Source organism: Lottia gigantea, assembly GCF_000327385.1.
Source record: "Lottia gigantea unplaced genomic scaffold LOTGIsca_184, whole genome shotgun sequence".
Taxonomy (NCBI): domain Eukaryota; kingdom Metazoa; phylum Mollusca; class Gastropoda; family Lottiidae; genus Lottia; species Lottia gigantea.
Genome location: NW_008708335.1, coordinates 217,594 through 242,610, shown reverse-complemented (window position 1 = coordinate 242,610; position 25,017 = coordinate 217,594). Strand labels below are relative to the sequence as shown.

Here is a 25,017-nt window from a genome sequence, read left to right as displayed (position 1 = left end):
AATATCTTATTTGGGAATTAAAAAGTTTGGATTTTTATCTTTGTTATGTTTTTGAAACTAAGGCCACTGATTTTCGTTTTAGTATAAAATACATTGTTTTCAGTTTTAGTATTTTTTAGACTACAAGTAGAGACACCGATAGAAAAAAGAACCTGAATGAATACCCAGATCTGGGTTTAAATTAGATTATAACTTAAGTTCTAGTTTTAATAAAACATCATGACCTTGTTTTTAGAATGAATCTATGGTGGTACGTCATAAAACAATAGAGTTATACCGGTTTATATTGAATCGTGGGGTAACGCTGATCAGGAGTGGTGAATCTAGTCCTGATAAATTACCAGTAGATGTTAGAGAATATAGAAAACAGCTGATTGACACTATTATCAAGGTAAAGTAACGAATTTATCCTCATTAATTGTATTGTCACAGCTTAATTCGAGATAATACTCTGTCTTCCCTTTCAAGGTGAATAGTTAATCTTTAATCAGATTAATAATGAAATGAAAAGAGTAAATCTACTACAGTATTAACTTCTTAAATTATTGAGAATCCTGTTTACAAATAAGGCAGGGTAAAATGATCCAAATAATCAATTATCCTCACTAGGAATTTATAATTTCAATAACCGATCATCGAAATAGATAATCCATTATATGTCAAAGTTATATTTTCTCCTGTGTACCTGTTAACAAGTAGTAATCTTTTCCACATAGTTTCCCTTCAGCACATAACATACCCACAATAAACTATAATAACTGATCAAAACAAGAATATACTTCTATAACACATAACATACCCACAATAAACTATAATAACTGATCAAAACAAGAATATACTTCTATAACACATAGCATACCCACAATAAACTATAATAACTGATCAAAACAAGAATATACTTCTATGACACATAACATACCCACAATTAACTATAATAACTGATCAAAACAAGAATATACTTCTATAACACATAACATACCCACAATAAACTATAATAACTGATCAAAACAAAAATATACTTCTATAACACATAACATACCCACAATAAACTATAATAACTGATCAAAACAAGAATATACTTCTATAACACATAACATACCCACAATAAACTATAATAACTAATCAAAACAAGAATATACTTCTATAACACATAACATACCCATAATAAACTATAATAACTGATCAAAACAAGAATATACTTCTATAACACATAACATACCCTCAATAAACTATAATAACTGATCAAAACAAGAATATACTTCTATAACACATAACATACCCACAATAAACTATAATAACTGATCAAAATAAGAATATACTTCTATAACACATAACATACCCTCAATAAACTATAATAACTGATCAAAACAAGAATATACTTCTATAACACATAACATACCCACAATAAACTATAATAACTGATCAAAATAAGAATATACTTCTATAACACATAACATACCCTCAATAAACTATAATAACTGATCAAAACAAAAATATACTTCTATAACACATAACATACCGTCAATAAACTATAATAACTGATCAAAACAAGAATATACTTCTATAACACATAACATACCCACAATAAACTATAATAACTGATCAAAACAAGAATATACTTCTATAACACATAACATACCCACAATAAACTATAATAACTGATCAAAACAAGAATATACTTCTATAACACATAACATACCCACAATAAACTATAATAAAACTGATCAAAACAAGAATATACTTCTATGATACAAAAATAACTTGTGAAATTAAGAATTTTGGCATGTTTCTAATTTAGTATTTACAGGGTTTCTCAGGGATTATTAATCAAATATTGATCAGTAGCATGCGATACCCAGGTACCTTGTAAAATTAGATTACACTAGCTCCTACCGGTGTTTTGCCAATATGCTGTTGATTTTGGGTTTCGTTTTGCGAATCGTTAGTTCTTGGTTAATTTATTCACTTGATTTCAACTCCCTAGATTTGATATTTCTCAGAATATTTTTAAACTGTTGTGTTATTTTTTAGATGATACCAACAGTTAATATGATGATGAGTTGTTGGAATAAAACAGTCAATCCTCAAAAATCACATAAAAAATACACTCAGTCAGCAGGTAATATCTGATTGTTTCTTTATCTTATCTTCATTTCTTAAAATCTGTACAAGCAAGACAATTTCCTCAATATTCTTTATTCAGTTGTTAAACCCGACCCAGGGCTCTTTTTCTCAAAAAATCCTAAACCCCCCTCCCCAGAAAAGAGTCTGACCCGGCTTTGGCCCCCCTCACTTTCGAAATTTTTATCAATTTACACATTGAAAGTTGTTCTTCCCTGGTAAATTTTGTGGCCCTGCTCCTCCCCCTCATCTTATGTTTCCGAGAAACGCCACTAGTTCAAATATGTTTTCTCATTCTTCTTCAATTCAAAGGTTAAAGTTTGACCAAAGTGTGCTATTTCTCAGTAACTTCCTCACTCAAGCTTGATTATTGTTAGATTATTGAGAAACATGATCCTGATCCATGTTTATTTTTCATTTCACAGTTATGCCCCCTTACTCATGGGTCGTCCACTAATTCAGAACTTTTCTTATAAAATTATTTTTTCTATTCCAGCCTTGCCGAATATCTCAGCTACAGAACATCTTATTCTGATTGAACAGTTTTTATGTTTGAATCAACAACTGGTGCCAGATTTAATTGACCGTCATCCCGTTATTCTGGCAACACTGCTGGACGGCATTAGCAAGATCACTGGAGGTCAAGACGAGCAGAATGGGGACTCAAACGTTGATGAAACGGTCATTGAAAATGGCCAGGAGGATAACAATGATGAAACAATGGATGTAGGAGATGAATCTCAAGAAATCAAGATGGCCGACAAAGCAGACGACAATAAAATGGACGTTGACTGGGAAAATGAAGATGATGATCAGAAAGCTATTTTACAACTTTATCTTCTGAAAATCATTTCAGATTCCGATTCCAGGTTGTTACCATGGAAGAGAAAGGTACCTCAGTTTTATTTAAAGGGATTGTAACTATGTATATCAGGGACATGAAAGGGATTGTTCAGAGGATTTCTAGCTTGGGAACACTGATGTCATCAATTTGCACCATTCCAATTTTCTATCAGAAGTCAGTGGTTCCTGCAATTCCACATAAAGTTTTTTATCTGCAGGTTATTAGATTTGGCCAAATGAATTTCCTAAAGTAGTGCAAGAAACGGAACATCTGGCCGTGTATTCTCGAAACGATCTTAGGATGTCCTAGGTACTTATCTTCTAACATTGTTTCTAGGACATCCCAGGGCTAAGATCGTTTCGAGAATACATGGCCTGATTTGAATTTTGATCAGATATTAGGAATCTAAGGTTGTAATCAAATTGTTAAAGGCAGGTAAACACCTGGTTGTAAAATGTGGTTTTAGGTAAAACTGTTGTGATGTTTGTTATATCATATCGTTGATTCATGATTTGTTTGGTTTTAGGGTAAAAATAAAAAGAGTTTGATGTTCCAACTGTTGAATGTATTATCTGGTCCGGCTAGCCTCGCGAAAACAACCAGACAACTTATATCTAAGGTAGGATATATTGTTATGTTATTTTTCTTTTTAAGTGTGTACACAAATAGATTTGAAAAAATGTGATTGGTTTATAAAAATAGTTATAAAACCAATCAGAGTGGTTGACCAATGAGATGTAGATAATATTAAAAATAATTTTAAATTAAAGAGATTGTTTTACAGTTTGTTTATGTATTGCATTGTGGGCCATTTATACACTAATAATATGATTCCAGTCTACTGTAAGATATCTCTGGTTCCAGTGATTATAGAAATACTAAGCGTATATGACTAAAGCTGTCGATAGAATATTGATTTGAACATATTTTACGACACCAAATGTAAAAGGATTTGGCAAAAGTTACAAAAACTTACAAAACTGCCAAAACATATAACTGTCATATTTGTACAAAAACAGTTATATGTTGGAAATGGCAGTTTTGTATAGAATATAAGGGCTTTGTTATAGCTACGTACAAGTTAGATATGTCATGTTAAAAAATCTGTAGAAATCTAAAATATTAGCAGTCTCAAAATTTTATTGATATTTGTGATTTTGTATACGGTAATCTTCAGATTTAAATTTGATGTCATATTTCATTTTCAGATGTTGCGAGGAACTGGTGCTTTTGAGTCTGAAAACGGTGAATTAGATATTTGGTTGAAACATGCTACGCCTAGCAACAAGCACACCTCATATTTACCAGTTCTTGCCCAGATACTGAATCGTTATATCAGTAACTATAGCAACCATCAAGATAAATTAACTGAAATTTTGTCGTCTGATAAAAACAACTTTCCCTTTACTCCATTATTGATGGTTGCCATGGAGATGATAAAAAAGAAGGAAGACAACAGTGAAGGTATTTTTTCACAAAAAATTGAAAAATTTAGAATTAAAATTAACCAAATAAACAGCTTTGTAAACTCTCTGAAAAGGATGCTTGGTTGACAAACCTGAATACCAAAAAAACATAATTAGCTACGTGGACTCTCTGAAATGGATGGTGAATTGACACATACCATTTTCCTGATTACACCAATCAAATTAATGGTGGTCAGAGGTTCTAATCTCAGTTAGCGTGTGAATGTCTGGCCACTTGAATTAATCATCTCGTATATATATATGTAAATGGGTAGGCATACTAATAATCCAGGAAAGATCAATGCCAAGAGGTTTGACCAAGGACAAACTGAGACGATGCACGAGAAGTTGTTATCCTTGTAAAATCCTTGTCAAGAGGATTGGCCAAGAAACTGCTGGTTGACAGGATCCTTAAGAACCCTTGTCCTTGATAAGAATTCAAGGTTTTTTTTCTTGGTTTCAGATATAAAAGAGTTTATAGTACGAGTGGTACCAAGTATATATCATATTCAGTCTGAAACGAAGGCGTTACAACCTCTCTTTGCCACCTATAGTGATCAGTTAAAGGGAGTTAAATATTGGAAACCTCCAAAAAAGGTAAGGTTTTTTGGTGATAGTGGGGTAGTTCAGTCAGTAGCTAGTTGGATTGTTGTCTGCTAGAACAGTAGAATAGCTCAGTCAGTTGGAAGTTGGATTGTCGTCTGCTAGGGAAGTTAAGTAATTTATTGAAAGTAAATTTGAATTTTTATCTGCGATGACAGTTGGGTTGCTTAGTGAAAGGAATTTGATTGTCGTCTGCTTTGAAAAGTATGTGAAGCTTTCTGCTGGTTAACCTTGGAATTCTTGAAAAAAGTCCAAATTATCTGTTTCTTGTTTGCTATTGATGTGGTTCAGTAATGAATTTGATTTTCAATGTTGTGAAATTTTATTTTTCAGTCAAACTGTGATTTTCATCCAGTGTCCATATTGATGATGTCACTTCCTGGAGATTCAAAGACTGTAGAGGATGTAGAAGATGAAATAATAAGGGGAATGGTTACCATGGATACTGATGAATTAGTTTTATTTTCAAGACAGATATTATTATATCTGGGTGAAGCAATTCTACAATTTTCACAGGTAACAGAATTTTTAGATCTGAAATTTTATTTTGAACGCAATGAGATGTGAATGAATGCACCCTTAAAAGAGTTGTAAAGAGGTTTTCTAAATTGTGTTCGGTAAAAACCTGATGTTGAAATTGATTTAAACCAAAGGGAGAGAAATCTTTTTAACATTTTACGTGCTCTAAGGTATATAATAATTATATCAGTGAGTTTTAGTTTTAACAAATTTTTTTTAATTTTTTTTCAGAATCCAATAGTTTATGAAAAAACAATCAACTTTTACTTCAAACTTCTGCAAAAAATCTTGGCAGACGTCAAGACCAAAATGGCAACGGTGACATCATCAGAAAGTGACGGGAAAACTGATATGGAGAAACAGACAAAAACTTTTGGTGATTTTTGTGAATCGGAAAATTCAGAGAAAATAGTTCTCAAACATATTTTACTGAATAAATATCTGCAGACATCTTTTCTAGACTGTGTAAATTCCAAGAATGAAATTTCAGTTTCGCAAATTATTAGTCCACCACTTCTGCTGATCATTGAGAAAAGTTCCAGCTGCCTAGATACCGAGGAACTAGAAAAACTTAAGTATTCATACACAGACAAGATTTTCCAGAATTTAAAAGTGACTGGAAAATTGTCCAATCATGAAGCCATTGTGAAATGTTTAAGGTCGTTGATACCTCATTTAAATGAAAAATATCGTACACGATTTATTGATGTGATTTTAGGATTGTCGGATTCGTTCATCGTGAGTAAAAAAAGGCGGGAAATAACAGACGCAGGCAAATTAGTGATTCAGATTTTATCAGAAAAGTTGCAGACAGAATTTACATTGTTGCATCAACTCTCATTGGCGCAGACGTCAAAATTGCTCAACTGCCTGAAATTGGCTGAGGATGACAATTTGATTAAGTTCTGCTCAGAATTATTAGGAAAAAATCCTGCATTTTCATTGGCCTGTGATGAAGAACTGTGGCTCCACCTATTGGAGAATGATACAGACAAGATGTCAGATGTGATGGTGAAATTGTACGATAATAATTATGTTTGTCGGACATCGTTTCAAACCTGGATGTTAGAAAGTGGCGACTTTAGCAAGAATAAATGTAAGTTGGTATTTTTCTTTCTTTTAGGAATCACGAAACCTGTTTTACCGTATCTGTTACAGTTTGGAGAAATAGTGTCGGCTGTAGATAAAAATGAAGAAAAAAAATTAAGCATTAAGAGACTCCAGCATGTAAAAAATCAGCCATTATGTGTCATTCACTGCTGGTAAAAATGTAAAATGTGAAGACCAAATTTTTTTGTATATTTCAGGGTGTATAACAGTTAGAAACAGTGAAGAGTTGATATCACTGGTGTATACCAACTCCAACATTCTTCCGAAAATATCACAAGCTGTCGACAGGACAGATATAGATATAATAAAACAATTAGTGAACAGTGAGAAATATGGTAAGTTTTATAGATGATTGTAGCATCAGAGATATTTCTTGCCTTAAAATAAAAAAATAGCACATTGATGCTGCTGTCCTGGCAAAATTTTCCTCATTGCTCACTGCATGCTTTGCCTGTCTTCATTAGCCCAGTAAGGTAGAAAGATGGGGTGTGAAACTCTATTCTTTCATTTTGATTTGACAGCATCATAACACTGGCTTTATGGAATAAAATATATAAACCAAGTACTAATGATCAGAACTGCAAAACAAAAGCTGAAATCTGTATCAACACATTAGTGAAATGTAGCAGCCAATGAACTTTTCACTTTTGACTCCAATGTCTGGGGGTTTAAAATAGAATATACGCTAGTATAAAATGATGTTTTAATATTTTCAGGTAAAAAAGAAATGATAAAGATGTGGAAGTTTTTATCAGAGAGTATGTTAGAAACTGGTGTGGTAAATAGCCACCGTCTAGATTTATTACAAACATTATTTAATAAATTAGTTACCATAGATACTACTTACAGGGAGAAATTAGTAATTCTGTGTTTTAGAATCTTATTGATGAAGTCTCTGGATGAAAACATTAAATTCTCCCTCTTGGATTTAATTTCTGAAAACATTAAGGTAATACTAGATTGTCATAATTTTATATCTTTTGCACGTATAGTCAGTGATGTTATTATTTGGGGCCAGGGAAGTCCCCGCCCCCAATCTCCCCCCAAATTGAAGCTAGCCTATTTTGATCTTTGACCTACTAAGTGGAATATCGATGATTTTGTTGTGTAACGATATCCTTGGAAGCATCTAATTTGTCACTTTTACTGTCCTGTTACTAAAGGCCAAAACATTTAATTTTTGGTTTTCAGAAATTTACCCTGAGTATCTACTAGTAATTTGTTTTATTTGTTAATAGATGTTCAACCTTTCTAAATGTTTTATTGATGATATTTTAGATGTGTAACAAAGTTCATCTGGAAGATCTAGAAGAAATCTGGCCACAATTTGTCAAATCTTCGTTAAGGTTAGTTATATTGTCTGTAAAAATTATCTGGAGTCAAAATTATCTGGAGTCAAAATTATCTGGAGTCAACATTATCAGGACTTCTGACTTCCTGTAAGAATCATACATGTTGTATTCTATAAATTTATTATAAAAAAACACACCATAATCATTTTGTGTGTACCAACATTTGATCAGGATCTGTTAATCTATTTAGACTGTGATTTATTTCAGGCATTCTTGGCCTTCTTACTTACAGTTATTACTGATATTATGATGTCATTGATCATAACTACACAATGATCTTGTTAATACCCTATAAATGACATCAGTCTTATTCAACATGATATGATTTTCTTAAATTAACTATGATGGCATATACTGTATTTTCAAGAAACATTATGTAAATATCAGTGCCCCATGGTTCTCTGTAACAGTCTTTTAGATTATAATTTATTTATTTTCTAATCTATTTCAGGACAATGTATTTAGAACCCAAACTGATCAACATACTAATAGACTGTATTCCATTGGTTTATTACAAATCACATGACCAGAAACTACCAATCAAATTCTTGTATGACATGGTGATGAGTCATTCCAAATTTCTTGCTGTCATGTTTGGAGAGAAATCACAGGAAATTAAAGGTAAAATTCTTCTGTTCTTTTCAGAAACTCACTGGCTATTTGTACTGTCATGATGTGTGTTCTCTATGGCTGTTAATAACGGTACAGATAAGATAAGACACAATGGGCGAGCTAGTTTTGTTTTTGTTTTTTTTAACAGCTTGAAGCCATTTTGATTGTCAAGAATGATATTAAGTGACTTTGTTAGTGTTTTGATACGAATAGTCACGGCCGTTCAGAAATCCTTTTTAAACACTGATCTTCCAGAAATCTAATAAAAAGGGTAAATTTTAAACTTTTAAACAGAAAGGGATATTGATTTAGATAATACAGGTGATACTTGCTATTTGGGAAGATAAAATTAAAATTTTATTTTTATTATGATTTTGGTGTAATCATATCATGTTTTTGATGCGGCAGACAAGTTTTGGACATGAAATCTTCATCAGGTCAACTGTTTTGATCAAAATTTCCCTCATTGTACCCTGCATGGTGTTGCCCGTCTTCATTAGCCCACATGGTGCACAAAAGAAAGACGTAAAACTCCATTTATTTCATTGTTATTTTCGATGTTATTGTTTATTACTAAAATCTAAAAAAGCCATATCGTTGGATAATTGACCAATCATGTTAAAGACAAGGGAATTTTGTTGTATAATTTCAGGAAGTATGATCACCCTGTTATTATCTATAGCTGAGATTTCTACAGATTGTTATGATTCTAATAATATCAGAATATTCCTTGGAATCTACACAGCCTCACTTTCACTCTCAGGTAGGATTTTCGTTATTACTAGATTTCTTTATCCACAGAAACAGGGCTGTTGATTTGACTCTATTTTCCAGACATGTCTGCTAGACCAGATTAAATGTCCAGTATATTTTAGCCATTAGGTGTCATTCAATGTCTGTCGAAATAGAAAATTCCATGACAAATCAGTAATAATGATACAAAACCATCCATCACTGTGGTTAATACCTTTATTACCTACCTACTAATTCCTGTGGCAGGATTGTTAATTTGTTTAATACCTTGGTTCTCAACCTGGGGGACTAGGGTGTCAGGGGTGTGGCCAACTTTAGAACACCTCTACTTTCTATTCATATAAGTATTAGCATTTTCATTTTCATAAATAGAAATAAGGGAACCCATCTTTAAAACAAACCAATACTACAGATTACAATGTTTATAATTTGTATTTCAAGGTTGATAATTAGTGTTTTGTTGTTTTATCACTAATCTAAAATTTGAGAAATTATAATATTTTTTGTATTATTTAGATCAGAAATTATTAAAATTAATCAGTTTATATGAAAATAATTCTACAGTAGATTTAAACCAGTATCAGTAAGTTTTCTTATTTCTACTTCTCTTGACCAACTCTTCATTGGTTAAAGCTGAGGTCATCGAGTTAGGTCAAAAGGTTAATGTTTAAGAGACCCGTTGTTAGACCCTAACTGTACTGCTGCATAAGCCTTCTCTTTATAAGTTTCCAACTGATCTTTAACGAACTCACTCATTCTGAGCCCTCTTTTTCAGACCGTTCTTATTCGGGCAGAAAGCGCTAGATTTTTATTCATCCAAGAAATACCAGGCTCCGTCAATTTTACGCGAAACCAAGATGGCCGATCTGATTGACTGTTTGGACGAATCTCTTCTGTTAAAATCAGCCCTGAATTTTCCTCTGTATCGAGGCTTGGTGGTAAGTTTGATATAATTAATAATTAACTTGTAGAAAATACCTTTTTATGAAAGCTTAGTCAAATTGTGAATGCAACAATGTATCACAATTATTATTATTATTATCAAACTTAATGGTTTGAAAGTCATCACAGAACATTGTGATTCTTCGTGGATCATTTCAGGCCTAATAAACATGACTACCACCATACGATCAATCGTTCCATTGCAAATTTTTAACCTAAAATATATCACAGTATTTGATTGCAGCCATTATTTTCCAGGTTGTCGTGTGATCACATGATTCTGGGAGTTTAGAGTCTGGTCGTTGTTGACTATGAGTGTTTTGTATTCAGATTTACGGCAACAGCAATACAATACTTGTATCGAAATCACCATAACAACGCAAAATTATCTGCATAATAAATCTCAGTCTATACCATACTATATTACTCTACTAACGCAAAGACATAAATATAATGACAAAATTTCAAAAAACTTTTTACTTTGCTCGGACAATAATTTTGATATTTCAGCCATCAGAAGTGAAGAAAGTTGATAAAATAGGAGGAAATGAGGATTGTTATGATCCATGTTTCTTACTCCCAGTTTTTAATCAGCTGTTACAACCAGGTATAGTAATATAGTGTTTTATTACAACCAGGTATAGTAATATAGTGTTTTATTACAACCAGGTATAGTAATATAGTGTTTTATTACAACCAGGTATAGTCATATAGTGTTTTATTACAACAAGGTATAGTAATATAGTGTTTTATTACAACCAGGTATAGTAATATAGTGTTTTATTACAACCAGGTATAGTAAGATAGTGTTTTATTAAAACCAGGTATAGTCATATAGAGTTTTATTACAACCAGGTATAGTCATATACAACCAGGTATATTAATATAGTGTTTTATTACAACCAGGTATAGTGATATAGTGTTTTATTACAACCAGGTATAGTAATATAGTGTTTTATTACAACCAGGTATAGTAATATAGTGTTTTATTACAACCAGGTATAGTAATATAGTGTTTTAATACAACCAGGTATAGTAATATAGTGTTTTATTACAACCAGGTATAGTCATATAGTGTTTTATTACAACCAGGTGTAGTCATATAGTGTTTTATTACAACCAGGTATAGTAAGATAGTGTTTTATTAAAACCAGGTATAGTCATATAGAGTTTTATTACAACCAGGTATAGTCATATACAACCAGGTATATTAATATAGTGTTTTATTACAACCAGGTATAGTGATATAGTGTTTTATTACAACCAGGTATAGTAATATAGTGTTTTATTACAACCAGGTATAGTAATATAGTGTTTTATTACAACCAGGTATAGTAATATAGTGTTTTAATACAACCAGGTATAGTAATATAGTGTTTTATTACAACCAGGTATAGTCATATAGTGTTTTATTACAACCAGGTGTAGTCATATAGTGTTTTATTACAACCAGGTATAGTAATATAGTGTTTTATTACAACCAGGTATAGTAATATAGTGTTTTATTGCAACCAGGTATAGTAATATAGTGTTTTATTGCAACCAGGTATAGTGATATAGTGTTAAAGCATACATTGCGATTAGTGATGTCATCAAACACTTACTTTTTGTGGAATTGCTGAAACCACAGACATCTGATTGATGCAAATTGATGCTATTATTGTCTGCGATTTTTAAAAAACCTCTTTAGAATCCTTTTAATATGATGAACATCCAATCTTACCCTCAAGTATATTCCTGAAGTATATTGTTACTTGTAATCTTTCTTCATGTCTCCCCTTAAATGATTAATATTAATATTATGTTTGTTATTTTAGGTGTTATAGTAGATTTAAAACAGTTTATTACCTCCAACTGTCTGGGGTTTGTATTGGCTGGATTGAGTAGTCATGTGACCAGTGTACGTCAAGCCTGTTATCTTATATTAAAACAATATTATGACCGACTGTCTACAGCTACATTCCCCGAGGTTGAAGAAATAAAGTATCTGTTAGAGTTATTACGAGGAAGTATTGAAACTCCCAGTATGAAACTCTGTACTGTTATTACTGTGTTTTTATCCAAGATGGCCAAACTTCTTCTTAGTCCTGGTAAGATTTCAGATTTATTTATACTTACCGGTAGTATCTTTTATTTTAAGAGATTGTAAAGAGTTTCTCTAAAAAAAATTTTATGTGTATCAGAAACACTGATAGCATCAATTTACAATTTTCAATCAGACGTCTGTGGTTCTTGTTAAAGAGATTGTAAAGAGGATTTCTAAATTTTGTATGTGTATCAGAGACACTGATAGCATCAATTTACATCATTCCAATCAGACGTCTGAGGTTTCATCAACCACTTTGCTTTGGTGGACTTGTTAGAAACACGGACGTCTATTTGAAAATTAGTATCATCGTCCCTGATACACATAAAAAGTTTAGAAAATCTCTTAACTATCTCTTTAGGTCAAAGGTACACAAATGTATTTTTTTTTCCACAATGGCAGGAAATTTGCAGGTGTGCCCATTCCTGATGATGAGGATTTCATACATCTGCATCAAATAATTAGGTTAGATATTTTCAGCCTATTATTGGTAGATCTATTCGCTTGTCTGCCGATGTCTGGCGTATTTGGTCAATTGAAATTTTTAAACCAATTGGATGTGATGTTCAAAATGGCTGGTCAGTTAAACAAAATGTCTGTTTTTTTAACTACTATAGCAACTTTATTTGTTTCAGAAAATCACATGTATAAAAGTTTAACGACATTTTTAATGTCAAAACCAACATTAGAGTTTGACAGAATTCCTGGTTTTTACAGATTCTTTAATAGTTCTGAATTAGACGTAAGTTTCAACTTTGATTTAGTCTAGAGACTTGTATCTTAACGAGCTTTGTCTTACTCTGCACCGTTAGTCGTGTTTGTTATGTTGAGCAGCTATGAAGGGTTTTCTTACTCTTCTAGACTCCTGATACCACTTTTCATGATGAAATACTTACTTACTCATGATTGATACAGTATTGAAAGGCCAGGCAGGGTATTCTTACTCTTCTAAACACCTGATATCACTTTTTACTATGAAATACTCACTCATGATTCATGTACTTCCTCATGTGAAAAATCCATTAGCAGTTAACTATTTATTCTATTTCGTGATTTTCTCTTAGGTTTTCCTGTAATGTTTTCCCTGCTAGAAACTATAGCCTGACTGAATAGAACGACTTTCATTATGATGGTCTACATTTTTATACAAGACTAAAAATACCCTCCAAATATTTCACAATTACCTCCGTGCTTTAATTAATGTTGCTATGTATTACTATATAATATATTATATTATATTACAGCATCATCAAGAACGTCAGTGGATGTTAAATATGATATTAGACGGGTTACGAACCTATGATGATTTTAGAATCTATGAAACATTATACAGTTTTAAATTATTACAATCTTATTACCAGAGTTTACTCAGTGATCTTCATAGTCAGGTTTTTATATTTTCATTCTTTTAACTTTTACTTCAAAAACTTTACTTTAATGTTCCAGTCATCTGATTGGTCTATACGCCTACCTTAAACATTGATTTTAGGTTTATCATCCAATCAAATCACTGTATTTCTTTAACCTAAGTTATTCTAGTGTAGCTGATTGGTTCATCTGTCAACCAATCAAGCTATTGTTTTCCTATACCGTCCGTCCGTCCACATTTCTTGTATGCACGATAGAGGCTACAGCTTTTATCTGATCTTGATGAAACTTTGTATGCATGTATGTATTAATGAGATCTCGGTCAAGCTCGAAATTGGTAATAATCGGATGAAGCGTTTAAGAGTTATTGCCCTTGACTTAGTATAAATGTGTTAAATTTGCCTTGTATGCCCGATGACGGCTACAAATTTGATCCCATCTTGATGAAACTTAGTATGCATGTCTATATTGATGAGATCTCGGTCAGGTTTGAAATTGTAATTATTGGATCATCTATTTCAGGGTTGTTGCCCTTGACTTAGTAAAAAAACACTTCAAATTTGGCTTGTAGGCTTTCTATAGACTACAGTTTTTATCAGATCTTGATGAAACTTGAAAATATATTGATGAGATCTCGGTCAAGTTTGAATTTGGTCTTAATTGGATGGAATTTTTTAGAGTTATTGCCCTTGAATTAATTCAGTGCATCTAATTTGGCTTGTAGTCTTTTAGAGACTATATTTTTTATACGATCTTGATGAAACTTGGTATGAGATCTGAGTAAATCTTGAAATTATTAACAATCGGTTGATTGGTTTCACATTAAACCACTACAGACTTTGTTATCATTTCTGACAGCTGGTAGTAGGCGTATGTTACCTTGCCTTGCAAGCTATCTTTAATATATTTCAGACTATAATATTAAAGATTATTAACTCAGTGTGTATAGATATAGAAACTATCACTGTATTATATGAGAAACATGGTATATTAACCTGGTTTCTAGGTGTTATTCTACAACTGTAAGTAATATTAAATCATTAAAGATTGGTTCCCATATTTTCATATGGACAATTTTGATTGGTTAAAACTCTTAATTATATGCAGTAGCTACAAGAGTTTTGTATTTTATTTATGAAATCCAGCAATAGGAAATATTATTTCTTTGTTTATTATTATAAATTTCATTTTGCAAAAATATAATGAATTAATATAAATTAATTTTAACTTTCCATATATCATTCTAAATAGATTCGGCTTATTGTAATTAAATACGTAACTATTGGTCAGTAAATTAAAATATACCTTCACGTCATTTGGTAACGTAAACAAACATGAAGACTAAATTTAGTTACACATAGTGGATTTGAGTTTATTGTATTCTCCAAGCCTTTTAAGTCCTTTGCAATCCAGATTTAAATTAGTACATTTGGAAAATCAAAGCCAAGGAGTAGAATTCTTTAAAGTTATTATCTTTGTAACGTTGTTTTCTTTTCTTTATTAAGAGGTTTTTTACTAACTCTGTTAAATTTATAAATATATTTTGGAACTGTTTCAGGAAACCAGGATCATGTCATGTGACTTTAATAACAGAAATATTCCATAATATCTGGTTCACCATACAATCACAGCTTCCTACTGACAGTCTGGTTAATATTCCTATACAGTTTTTATACCAGATCATCCAGTGTCTTAGACATTTAATCACTAAACTTGGGTCAGTATAATTTATATTAATGATGGCAACTCTTTTTAAGAAACAATCTACGAGGATTGAAAAGACTGAAGTTAAAATATTAGGTTTATTTATTAAGGGGCCCGGACACCATGTTGTAACTGAGTAATGTTGTAACTGAGTAATGTTGTAACTAAGTAATGTTGTAACTGAGTAATGTTGTAACTGAGTAATGAGTAACATTTGAAACTTATGACCACTTTCATTATTTACAACCATACTCAACTAGTAATCACTATGGTGTAAGGAAAGCGAAAAAGAGCAGGCAAATGCCACTGTCCTGTCAAAATTTCCCTCATTGCACCCTGCATGGTAATGCTTATCTTCATTACCTCACATAGTTCAGAAAAGTAGGACGTAAAACTCCATTCATTTCATTTTTTATTTTTTATGGTGTGTTTTTAATTAGTAAGAAAACATATTTCTAAAAATTAAAAGGCCCAGAGAACTAATTCCTGACAAACTTGAAGTGCCACAATCTATATATCTTTTTGATTTTGTACAAAGACACTGTGAATGAATCAATTTCTGCTGAACTGAAGAAGATTTTTGATTGGGCCCAGCCCCACGGACCCAGCCCCAACAACGGGACTGAAGTCATTTCCAAAAATAAAAACTTTCTAAAAATCTTATTTTCTATTTTCAGCTCTGAAGATGCTGTCTCATTCCACAAAATCATGAAAGTTCTGAGTTCAACTTTAAAATATTTTAAAATAGTTCAACATGACACCCACTTGTTCCTGATGAAGTTTGACAACTTGGCGTTAAAAGACATAGCGATGATTCTACTATGTCTAGGAAAGTTCAACAATGATATTGTGATGTTCCATCAGGCCCAGCATCTGCTGACATCAATCAATGTTGACGTAATGAAGTTGTTGCCTAGCGCTGTCGCAGCTGCTGCTGCTGTCAAAAAATGGCAGCCATCAAATCCCACAAATAACAATGAAGATAAGTTTGGTACGAAGTCTGAAAATTTGAAATTAGAACCAGAGGAAAAATCTATCAAGAACGGAGATCGAAAACTGAATCATAGCCTTGACCTTCAAGCAATGTATAAAAAGGTCAAGGTCAATCAAACTGAAAATGTGTCAGAATTAATCGAAATATTTTTAACATGGAATCCTGGGAAGGATGTTGATGATGGAACGACGTCTGCTGCAGGATTTCTCCTAGTTATGACCTACTTAATGGACAATTGTACCAAGGTCAAGGACAAGCAATTGATTTTGAAAATTCTGGACTGGTTAGGTTCAGTTATGTTCCGAAACAAATCACAAAATGGTGGTTTTGTTATTTTTGACGACAAAAACTTTTCTAAGATGTGTAGATCTGTTTTGACAGCAGACGATGATTTCATTCGTAAAATCACAGATAAATTATTATTTTTATATTCCTATGGCAACATCTTATCTGACAACAAACAAAACATAGACACAAAAATAGGAAGTAAATCTCAGAGTTCTGATCCAAAAAGTGAAAATTCATCAGATTTAAGATCCAAAGATATGAATTTTTCTGATGAAAAAGATTCTAGGAAAGAAAATTCTAACGATGATTTAAAAGAATTGATTAATTGTGGTTTGATTGGAAAATTGAATAAAATCTTGATGTTACTGATGGAAATATCCATTGAAAAATCCGAGGATAAAACTAGGAAAATTTGGAAGAAAAGTTTGAAGAGAGTAAGAAAGGTAGAGAATGAAGGTAAGTTACTGATGAGATATTTTGGTAATAAACTAGTGTCCAAAAGAAACGATACCAACTTATTTTCAAAATTGTTTTTTACTAAGTGAATTGTCTAATATGAAAACATGCCAATTCGTATTTCACATCCCAAACACCGCATAGTCGATAAAAATACCGGGAACACGTGATCACTTCCGGGAAAAAACGTAAATTTCGTGAAAGTGACATTTCCCTCTCTAGCATGTTTTGCACGTGCATAAAAACTGTATAAAACAGCTGATCAGACACGTTGATATCACAGCAACAAAAAGAACACAAGATATGCCACTTTTGACAGCCATCGAGAGAGAGAGCCGTTGGAATGGTCCAACAAGGAGCGACACACGTCGACGTCGCCAGAAGGTTAGGCTGCGCACGCATCACTTTCACCAGGTTGATGCAGCGGTTACGTCAGACAGGTCAGACGTCAGACAGGCCCAGGAGTGGAAGACCACGAGTAACCACGCCCCATTAAGTTCGGTACATTCGGGTATTACGACTGAGGAACCGCACCGTAACGGCGACGTCCACGGCGGCTACAGCACTGGGACACAGGATCAGTCGACAGACCGTCTACAGGAGACTACGGCAGTATGGTATCCGGCCACGTCATCCCTACCGCGGACCGCTCCTGACGCCTCGACACTGGAACAACAGACTGATCTGGACCAGGCGAGTTCGACGTTGGCAACGGCGGGACTGGGCACGTGTTATGTTCTCTGATGAGAGCAGATTCCTCATCTTCAAAAACAATGGACGGCAGCTTGTATACCGCCGATTTGGTGAACGTTTGGCGCCTAACTTTATCCAACAGGTCCGGTCGTTTGAAGGTGGAGGTTTAATGGTTTGGGGTGGCATATGTGGTGACGTCAAAACGAGGCTTGTCGTAATTCGTGGAAACCTGAATGCACAGCACAGCATGACATCCTACGGCCTGTTGTGGTGCCCTTTATTCAGCAACAGCCTCGTGGACTCCTTTTCCAACATGACAATGCAAGGCCACACACAGCAAGATTGACACAGAACTTCCTTGCCAACGCCAACGTACAGGTTTTGCCATGGCCCGCATGTTCACCGGACATGAATCCCGTCGAGCACTTATGGGACCACCTCGATCGGCAAATTCGACTTTGCCGTGTGCCAAGACTTGGAACGATGTCTTCTCGAGGAATGGCAACGAATCACTCCCAACGTCATCAGACGTTTGACGGCATCAGTCCGTAGGCGTGTTCTGGCATGTATTGATGCTCACGGTGGACATACCCGCTACTGACTTGGCTTTGTGACGTGTGGTGTGACATTTCCCGTTGTTTCTGTGATCAGTGCTCTAACGAAATGTTCTTTTTTCGACCCCACCCATCTTTAAAGGCTTGTCATATTGGTTGTACAGATTTTATTGAAATGAAATTTTTGTACAGATGTTGTGAAAGGATTTCTCAAAAGCATAACTCCAATCCTAAACTTCTGCATTGTTTAGTTTTTCTTTTATGTCGTTGCAAACAGGTGGTATCGTTTCTTTTGGACACTAGTTTATTTGTTGGTGGATTCCAGGCCCCCATTTCTAAATATAAATTGTAGAAAGTATCAAACTTAAAGTGATACATCATCTTAGAATGAATATAAAATTTAATTCTCAAGAATGGTCAATATGAGTATATATCAGTGAACTTACCTGGTGTCATAAAGTTACAACAGAATCCCTGGAAAATCTAGAAAATTGGAAAATTCATAAAACTAAGTAATTATTGAAAAAAGCTAAATCATAATATTAAGAGTTTTTCAATAGTTAATTGTATATTTATGGATAATTACTAAGTTTTTTGGATTTATTGGATTATATAAGGATCCTGTAATGTTATTTATGACACCAGATATATCTACTGATGAATATATACTCTTATTGGCCAAGTTTAAAATTTTTAAATGTTATGTTCATTCTAAGATGTAGTATTCTTTTAAACTAGGAAAGCTGGAACTAATGACAGAATTTTATATTATGATATGAATGCAAGTTCAGTTGTTTCACCTCAATCTTGATAAAGTTTAGGCTTGATTTAAATCTAAAAATCTATATGCAATGATTGGTTAGTGTAATCTATAACCAAAAATACAACTCATCTTCCAACTACTCTAATACACTGGACCCAGTTTTCAAAATTTCTACATTCACATAAAAGCAGTGGCAATGCAATTTACAAATGAATTAAGACAGAAGGGAAGTAATGAATTTGAGGCAGTCCAGTTAAGGGGGAACATGGTTTCACTGAGCCCAGTTTTTTAAAAATTTCTACATTGCTTGGTCCTTTGTCAAACAATAAATTAAAAGGAGGCCTAGATGGATTAAGAATACATACATTGTAATTGAAAAAAGAAGAGTTGCAGAATTTGGTGGTTGTTTCAACAGTGAGACTCATTTGGATCCATTTTGAAAGATCTATTTGTAGTACCAATTGTAGGTATACCTCAAGTATGATTTGTATTTTTGAAAAGAGTAACACTGGGTGATATATTTTTTTCAGAGAAAGACAATCTAACTACAGTTTTAATACAGGAATATTTCCTAGGAGTCGACCAACCAGAAACCTTCGATAAGCTTTATAAAACCTGCTCACTAAAAACAGGTGATGTTACCATGGATACTAGTATTATTGGAACGTGAAAATAATTCTTTTCAAAAAACAAAAATATAACAAAAATTTCAATAAACATCATTGAAAGAATGATCTGTTCCGTCTTTAATAGTAGAAGTAGAAGCTTCTGTTGTTTGAATGAACTCGACACTCTTTTCAGACAACTCTGCACTTATGGTTTCATATTTTTGATCCAAAATGAGAAGCCGGAGGGGTATGACAGTGGCTGCTGTGTGGACAAATGTCTTTTTGGTACAACTCTCCACTAAGGGTTTTCATATTTTGGTCCAAAATTAAAAATGTGAAGCTGGGGGTATGACAGTGTCTTTGGATGTATATCATTTTGGTACAACACTACACTAAGGGTTTTCATATTTTGGGTCCAAGTTCAAATTTAAAACCACAATAAGAAACAATTTAATAATAACAGATATAAATAGAACATAATGTGATAGATATCCCTTATTTCTTCCTAGAGAGACGATTACTGCTGGCACGTTTCGGACTCTCACCTGGTGATGAACCATCTGGCCTCATTCTGTCTTTCTTGGATTTGGGTGGTGATTCTGCTGAAAGACAAGATTGTTAGACCTACTTTTACCCTTCAGAGGGGATGACAGTAAAAAAGCATCTAGTCGTTAAAAAAAGGACAATAAACCATGGCCCTGTGTGTTACAGGCTGTGCAGTTTTAAGATCTACGACAGTTGTCCTGGCAAAATTTCCCTCATTGCAAACTTCATTAGCCAAATTAGGTGCAGAAATTCATTTCATTTCATTCATAAAAATCATACAAGATTGGTAGACCTACTTATACAAGATTGGTAGACCTACTTATACAAGATTGGTAGACCTACTCATACAAGATTGGTAGACCTACTCATACAAGATTGGTAGACTTACTCATACAAGATTGGTAGACCTACTCATACAAGATTGGTAGACCTACTCATACAAGATTGGTGGTCCTACTGTTACAAGATTGGTAGACCTACTGTTACAAGATTGGTAGACCTACTTATACAAGATTGGTAGACCTACTCATACAAGATTGGTAGACCTACTTATACAAGATTGGTAGACCTACTCATACAAGATTGGTAGACCTACTCATACAAGATTGGTAGACCTACTCATACAAGATTGGTAGACCTACTTATACAAGATTGGTAGACTTACTCATACAAGATTGGTAGACCTACTTATACAAGATTGGTAGACCTACTCATACAAGATTGGTAGACCTACTCATACAAGATTGGTGGTCCTACTGTTACAAGATTGGTAGACCTACTGTTACAAGATTGATAGACCTACTTATACAAGATTGGTAGACCTACTCATACAAGATTGGTAGACCTACTGTTACAATATTGGTAGACCTTCTTATACAAGATTGGTAGACCTACTTTTACAAGATTGGTAGACCTACTCATACAAGATTGGTAGGCCTACTTATACCAGATTGGTAGACCTACTCGTACAAGATTGGTAGAACTACTTTTACAAGATTGATAGACCTACTTATACAAAATTGGTAGACCTACTTATACAAGATTGGTAGACCTACTTTTACAAGATTGGTACACCTACTTATACAAGATTGGTGGACCTACTTATACAAGATTGGTAGACCTACTTTTACTAGATTGGTAGACCTACTCATACAAGATTGATAGACCTACTTTTACTAGATTGGTAGACCTACATATACAAGATTGGTAGACCTACTCATACAAGATTGGTAGACCTACTTTTACAAGATTGGTAGACCTACTTATACAAGATTGGTAGACCTACTCATACAAGATTGGTAGACCTACTCATACAAGATTGGTAGACCTACTCATACAAGATTGGTAGACCTACTCATACAAGATTGGTAGACCTACTCATACAAGATTGGTAGACCTACTCATACAAGATTGGTGGTCCTACTGTTACAAGATTGGTAGACCTACTGTTACAAGATTGGTAGACCTACTTATACAAGATTGGTAGACCTACTCATACAAGATTGGTAGACCTACTGTTACAATATTGGTAGACCTACTTATACAAGATTGGTAGACCTACTTATACAAGATTGGTAGACCTACTTTTACAAGATTGGTAGACCTACTCATACAAGATTGGTAGACCTGCTTATACCAGATTGGTAGACCTACTCGTACAAGATTGGTAGACCTACTTTTACAAGATTGATAGACCTACTTATACAAGATTGGTAGACCTACTTATACAAGATTGGTAGACCTACTTATACAAGATTGGTAGACCTACTTATACAAGATTGGTAGACCTACTTATACAAGATTGGTAGACCTACTTTTACAAGATTGGTACACCTACTCATACAAGATTGGTAGACCTGCTTATACCAGATTGGTAGACCTACTCGTACAAGATTGGTAGACCTACTTATACAAGATTGGTAGACCTACTCATACAAGATTGGTAGACCTACTTATACAAGATTGGTAGACCTACTCATACAAGATTGGTAGACCTACTCATACAAGATTGGTGGTCCTACTGTTACAAGATTGGTGGACCTACTTATACAAGATTGGTAGACCTACTTATACAAGATTAGTAGACCTACTTTTACAAGATTGGTAGACCTATTTTTACAAGATTGGTAGACCTAATGATACAATTCAGGAATATGAATTCACAATGTCTGATTAAACTTACCCGGTCTCTTGCCCTTCTCAACTTGATGTTTTAACTTCTCTGAAAAATCAACAAAATAAAAGAGTTCAATTCTATAAGGATACAGATTCTATTTTAAATTTCAGTCTGTTGTAGATGTTAAAGAGTTTCTAATCTAATGACTTATTTGTTTATTTAATATTCGAGGGAAAATAGTGGTCATGATGCTGTCTTTCCACATTATTCTATTAATACCAGCTGTAAATGAGTATTGATAATCTTGGAAAATCAATGTTCAGAGGTTGGGTCAAGGACTCACTGGTAGACAGTATCCCTGAGAACCTCAGTTGTTATCCTTGTAAAACCAAGAGGTTTGGTCTAGTACCAGCTGGTGGTCAGGATCATCGAGAATCCAAGTTGTTATCCTTGTAAAATCGTTGTCAAGAGGTTTGGTCAAGGACTAGCTGGTAAACAGGATCCTAGAGAACGTAAGTTGTTATCCTTGTAAACATTATTACCAAGAATCAGCCGGTAGAAAGGATCATCGAGAACCCAAGTTGTAACTCTTGTAAAATCATTGCCAAGAGGTTTGACCAAGAAACAGCTGGTAGACAGAATGCTCGAGTACCAACTAAATATGTAGATTATTATGGATGCTGATAATATAAGAGACATCATTACCAAATTTGGCCAAGAAGAAACAAAAAAGAACTTAAAAGGATCCATGAAGAGATTAGTTTCAATATGTTTCGCCAAGGATCAGCTGGTAGGCAGGATTCTCAGGGATTTTTACCCTTGTAATAAAATACAAAATCGATATCTTACTTTCTAACACGGGGTATTTTTTCTGCCAATCGTTGAGCAGGGGAGAAAAATTCTTCACTGTTTTATCATTGACTCCTATTATAAACAGAAAAAAACAGAAACCCATTAAATTATATTTGCCAAAGGCTTTTGTTGTTTGTACGGCCGTAAGGGAGAGAGAGATTAAGTCACGTTTAGTTTCCAGGACTACTGGTATATAGATAGCCCGTGGGGTGGGAAGACGAGAGAGAGAGAGGGGAGGGGGTGTTAAATATTAACTCACGTTTAGTTTCTAGGACTACCGGTATATAAATAGCCCGTGGGGTGGGAAGACGAGAGAGAGGGGAGGGGAGGGGGTGTTAAATATTAACTCACGTTTAGTTTCTAGGACTACTGGTATATAAATAGCCCGTGGGGTGGGAAGACGAGAGAGAGGGAAGGGGTGTTAAATATTAACTCACGTTTAGTTTCTAGGACTACCGGTATATAAATAGCCCGTGGGGTGGGAAGACGAGAGAGAGGGAAGGGGTGTTAAATGTTAACTCACGTTTAGTTTCCAGGACTACCGGTATATAGATAGCCCGTGGGATCAGTAAGTGGGCCAGGTTTTCCATGGTTGGTTTGTTTGGTAAATGTAGTAAAGTTCCGTTTTCATCACAAATATCGAGAGTTCCTGCAAATTAAAATCTAGAATCAGATCTGGTCTAATAAGATGAGAAGTAATGCCTGCAACACACGGGACCTCGGTGAAGCTGGGTTACGATCCGGTTTACAAAGATCTAGATTATACCTTCTGATTTTTCAAGCCTGCAATGCCCCTAGGTGAGCTATCTTTAAACTTATTTTCATCCAGAAATATTTAGATTCCGCTATCCTCGTCAGACTTACGATTTTTTGAGAAACGCCATTTACGATCAAATCAACACTTACGACCTACGACTGATCGTAACTGTAATATTTTTTGAGAAACGGGGCCCAGAGCGTTATCGTAACTTTCACAGTAGGCCGTCGTTTGGTCTATTTATTGAAAAAGATCCTGTTTATACGACGGTACCATTACCTTCAAATTCAAACTTGCATTCAGCCTTGATATAATCAACAAAATTTCTACAAGAACAGTTTCCATTCAGCAGGAGACATTGTGAATCTGAAATTGAAAATTCAAGAAAATGATTCTTTGACGGATGTCGTCCATCAGGAGTGACAATAATACCACAACTAAACCATGGGTCAAGAAGCCAAAATGATTTATATTTGCTTGATCTTTGGTCCTTACCGAACTAAGAGTCGGATATCTTTGTGGCCATTAGATCCTGGACGAGCCGAAATATTTTGAGCCTCAGCTGTCTGAAGTCTTGTCATTCCGTGACCTCTCATTCGGCACATAATTATGGTGTTTCGCCCTTCTCCGATATCACAACGGAAAGTAGGGAAAAGATTGCAAAAGTTTCCCTTTTTGGCCTAGTCGACCTTGGTGTTACTTGGTAAAATGTTTAAAACGCAGGTTAACTAGCAGGCAATGAAGTAAACACTCGATCGTGATTTAGGACCTGCTAGTGCCAGATCCCTGGGAAACGAAATGGGTGCGACCTAATTACCTCCGTAAAGTAACGAGATCAACATCACTAAAGAAATAGCTATTCTATTCTTAGAACAAATCTAAACACCGAGGTCAAAAAAATAAACATTAG

The 25,017-nt window shown here is 34.0% G+C and overlaps 2 protein-coding genes across 2 annotated transcripts in view; one reads left to right on the top strand and one right to left on the bottom strand.

The window, feature by feature from the left end:
* The window catches only part of LOTGIDRAFT_174169 (hypothetical protein), a gene marked incomplete at both ends in the record, with an annotated part of 24,417 nt that extends 4,519 nt beyond the window's left edge, over nucleotides 1–19,898 (top strand). Inside the window, 23 exons of the mRNA XM_009052500.1 lie at nucleotides 236–391; nucleotides 2,032–2,119; nucleotides 2,618–3,012; nucleotides 3,492–3,584; nucleotides 4,174–4,429; nucleotides 4,895–5,028; nucleotides 5,368–5,550; nucleotides 5,785–6,649; nucleotides 6,861–6,998; nucleotides 7,380–7,612; nucleotides 7,942–8,009; nucleotides 8,467–8,636; nucleotides 9,280–9,390; nucleotides 9,897–9,963; nucleotides 10,156–10,318; nucleotides 10,833–10,929; nucleotides 12,140–12,412; nucleotides 13,044–13,150; nucleotides 13,653–13,796; nucleotides 14,689–14,798; nucleotides 15,335–15,493; nucleotides 16,158–17,218; nucleotides 19,759–19,898. Coding sequence (XP_009050748.1) covers nucleotides 236–391; nucleotides 2,032–2,119; nucleotides 2,618–3,012; nucleotides 3,492–3,584; nucleotides 4,174–4,429; nucleotides 4,895–5,028; nucleotides 5,368–5,550; nucleotides 5,785–6,649; nucleotides 6,861–6,998; nucleotides 7,380–7,612; nucleotides 7,942–8,009; nucleotides 8,467–8,636; nucleotides 9,280–9,390; nucleotides 9,897–9,963; nucleotides 10,156–10,318; nucleotides 10,833–10,929; nucleotides 12,140–12,412; nucleotides 13,044–13,150; nucleotides 13,653–13,796; nucleotides 14,689–14,798; nucleotides 15,335–15,493; nucleotides 16,158–17,218; nucleotides 19,759–19,898 — 5,211 coding nt within the window. The remainder of the gene's footprint in view (nucleotides 1–235; nucleotides 392–2,031; nucleotides 2,120–2,617; nucleotides 3,013–3,491; nucleotides 3,585–4,173; nucleotides 4,430–4,894; nucleotides 5,029–5,367; nucleotides 5,551–5,784; nucleotides 6,650–6,860; nucleotides 6,999–7,379; nucleotides 7,613–7,941; nucleotides 8,010–8,466; nucleotides 8,637–9,279; nucleotides 9,391–9,896; nucleotides 9,964–10,155; nucleotides 10,319–10,832; nucleotides 10,930–12,139; nucleotides 12,413–13,043; nucleotides 13,151–13,652; nucleotides 13,797–14,688; nucleotides 14,799–15,334; nucleotides 15,494–16,157; nucleotides 17,219–19,758) is intronic.
* Nucleotides 19,737–25,017, bottom strand: LOTGIDRAFT_239014 (hypothetical protein). Its single transcript, XM_009052499.1, has 6 exons — nucleotides 24,925–25,017; nucleotides 24,387–24,473; nucleotides 23,874–23,999; nucleotides 23,348–23,422; nucleotides 22,565–22,603; nucleotides 19,737–20,438 (listed from the first exon to the last, which is right to left on the bottom strand). Exons 1-6 carry the CDS (start codon nucleotides 24,947–24,949, stop codon nucleotides 20,332–20,334), a joined length of 459 nt encoding a protein of 152 aa, XP_009050747.1. The 5' UTR covers nucleotides 24,950–25,017; the 3' UTR covers nucleotides 19,737–20,331.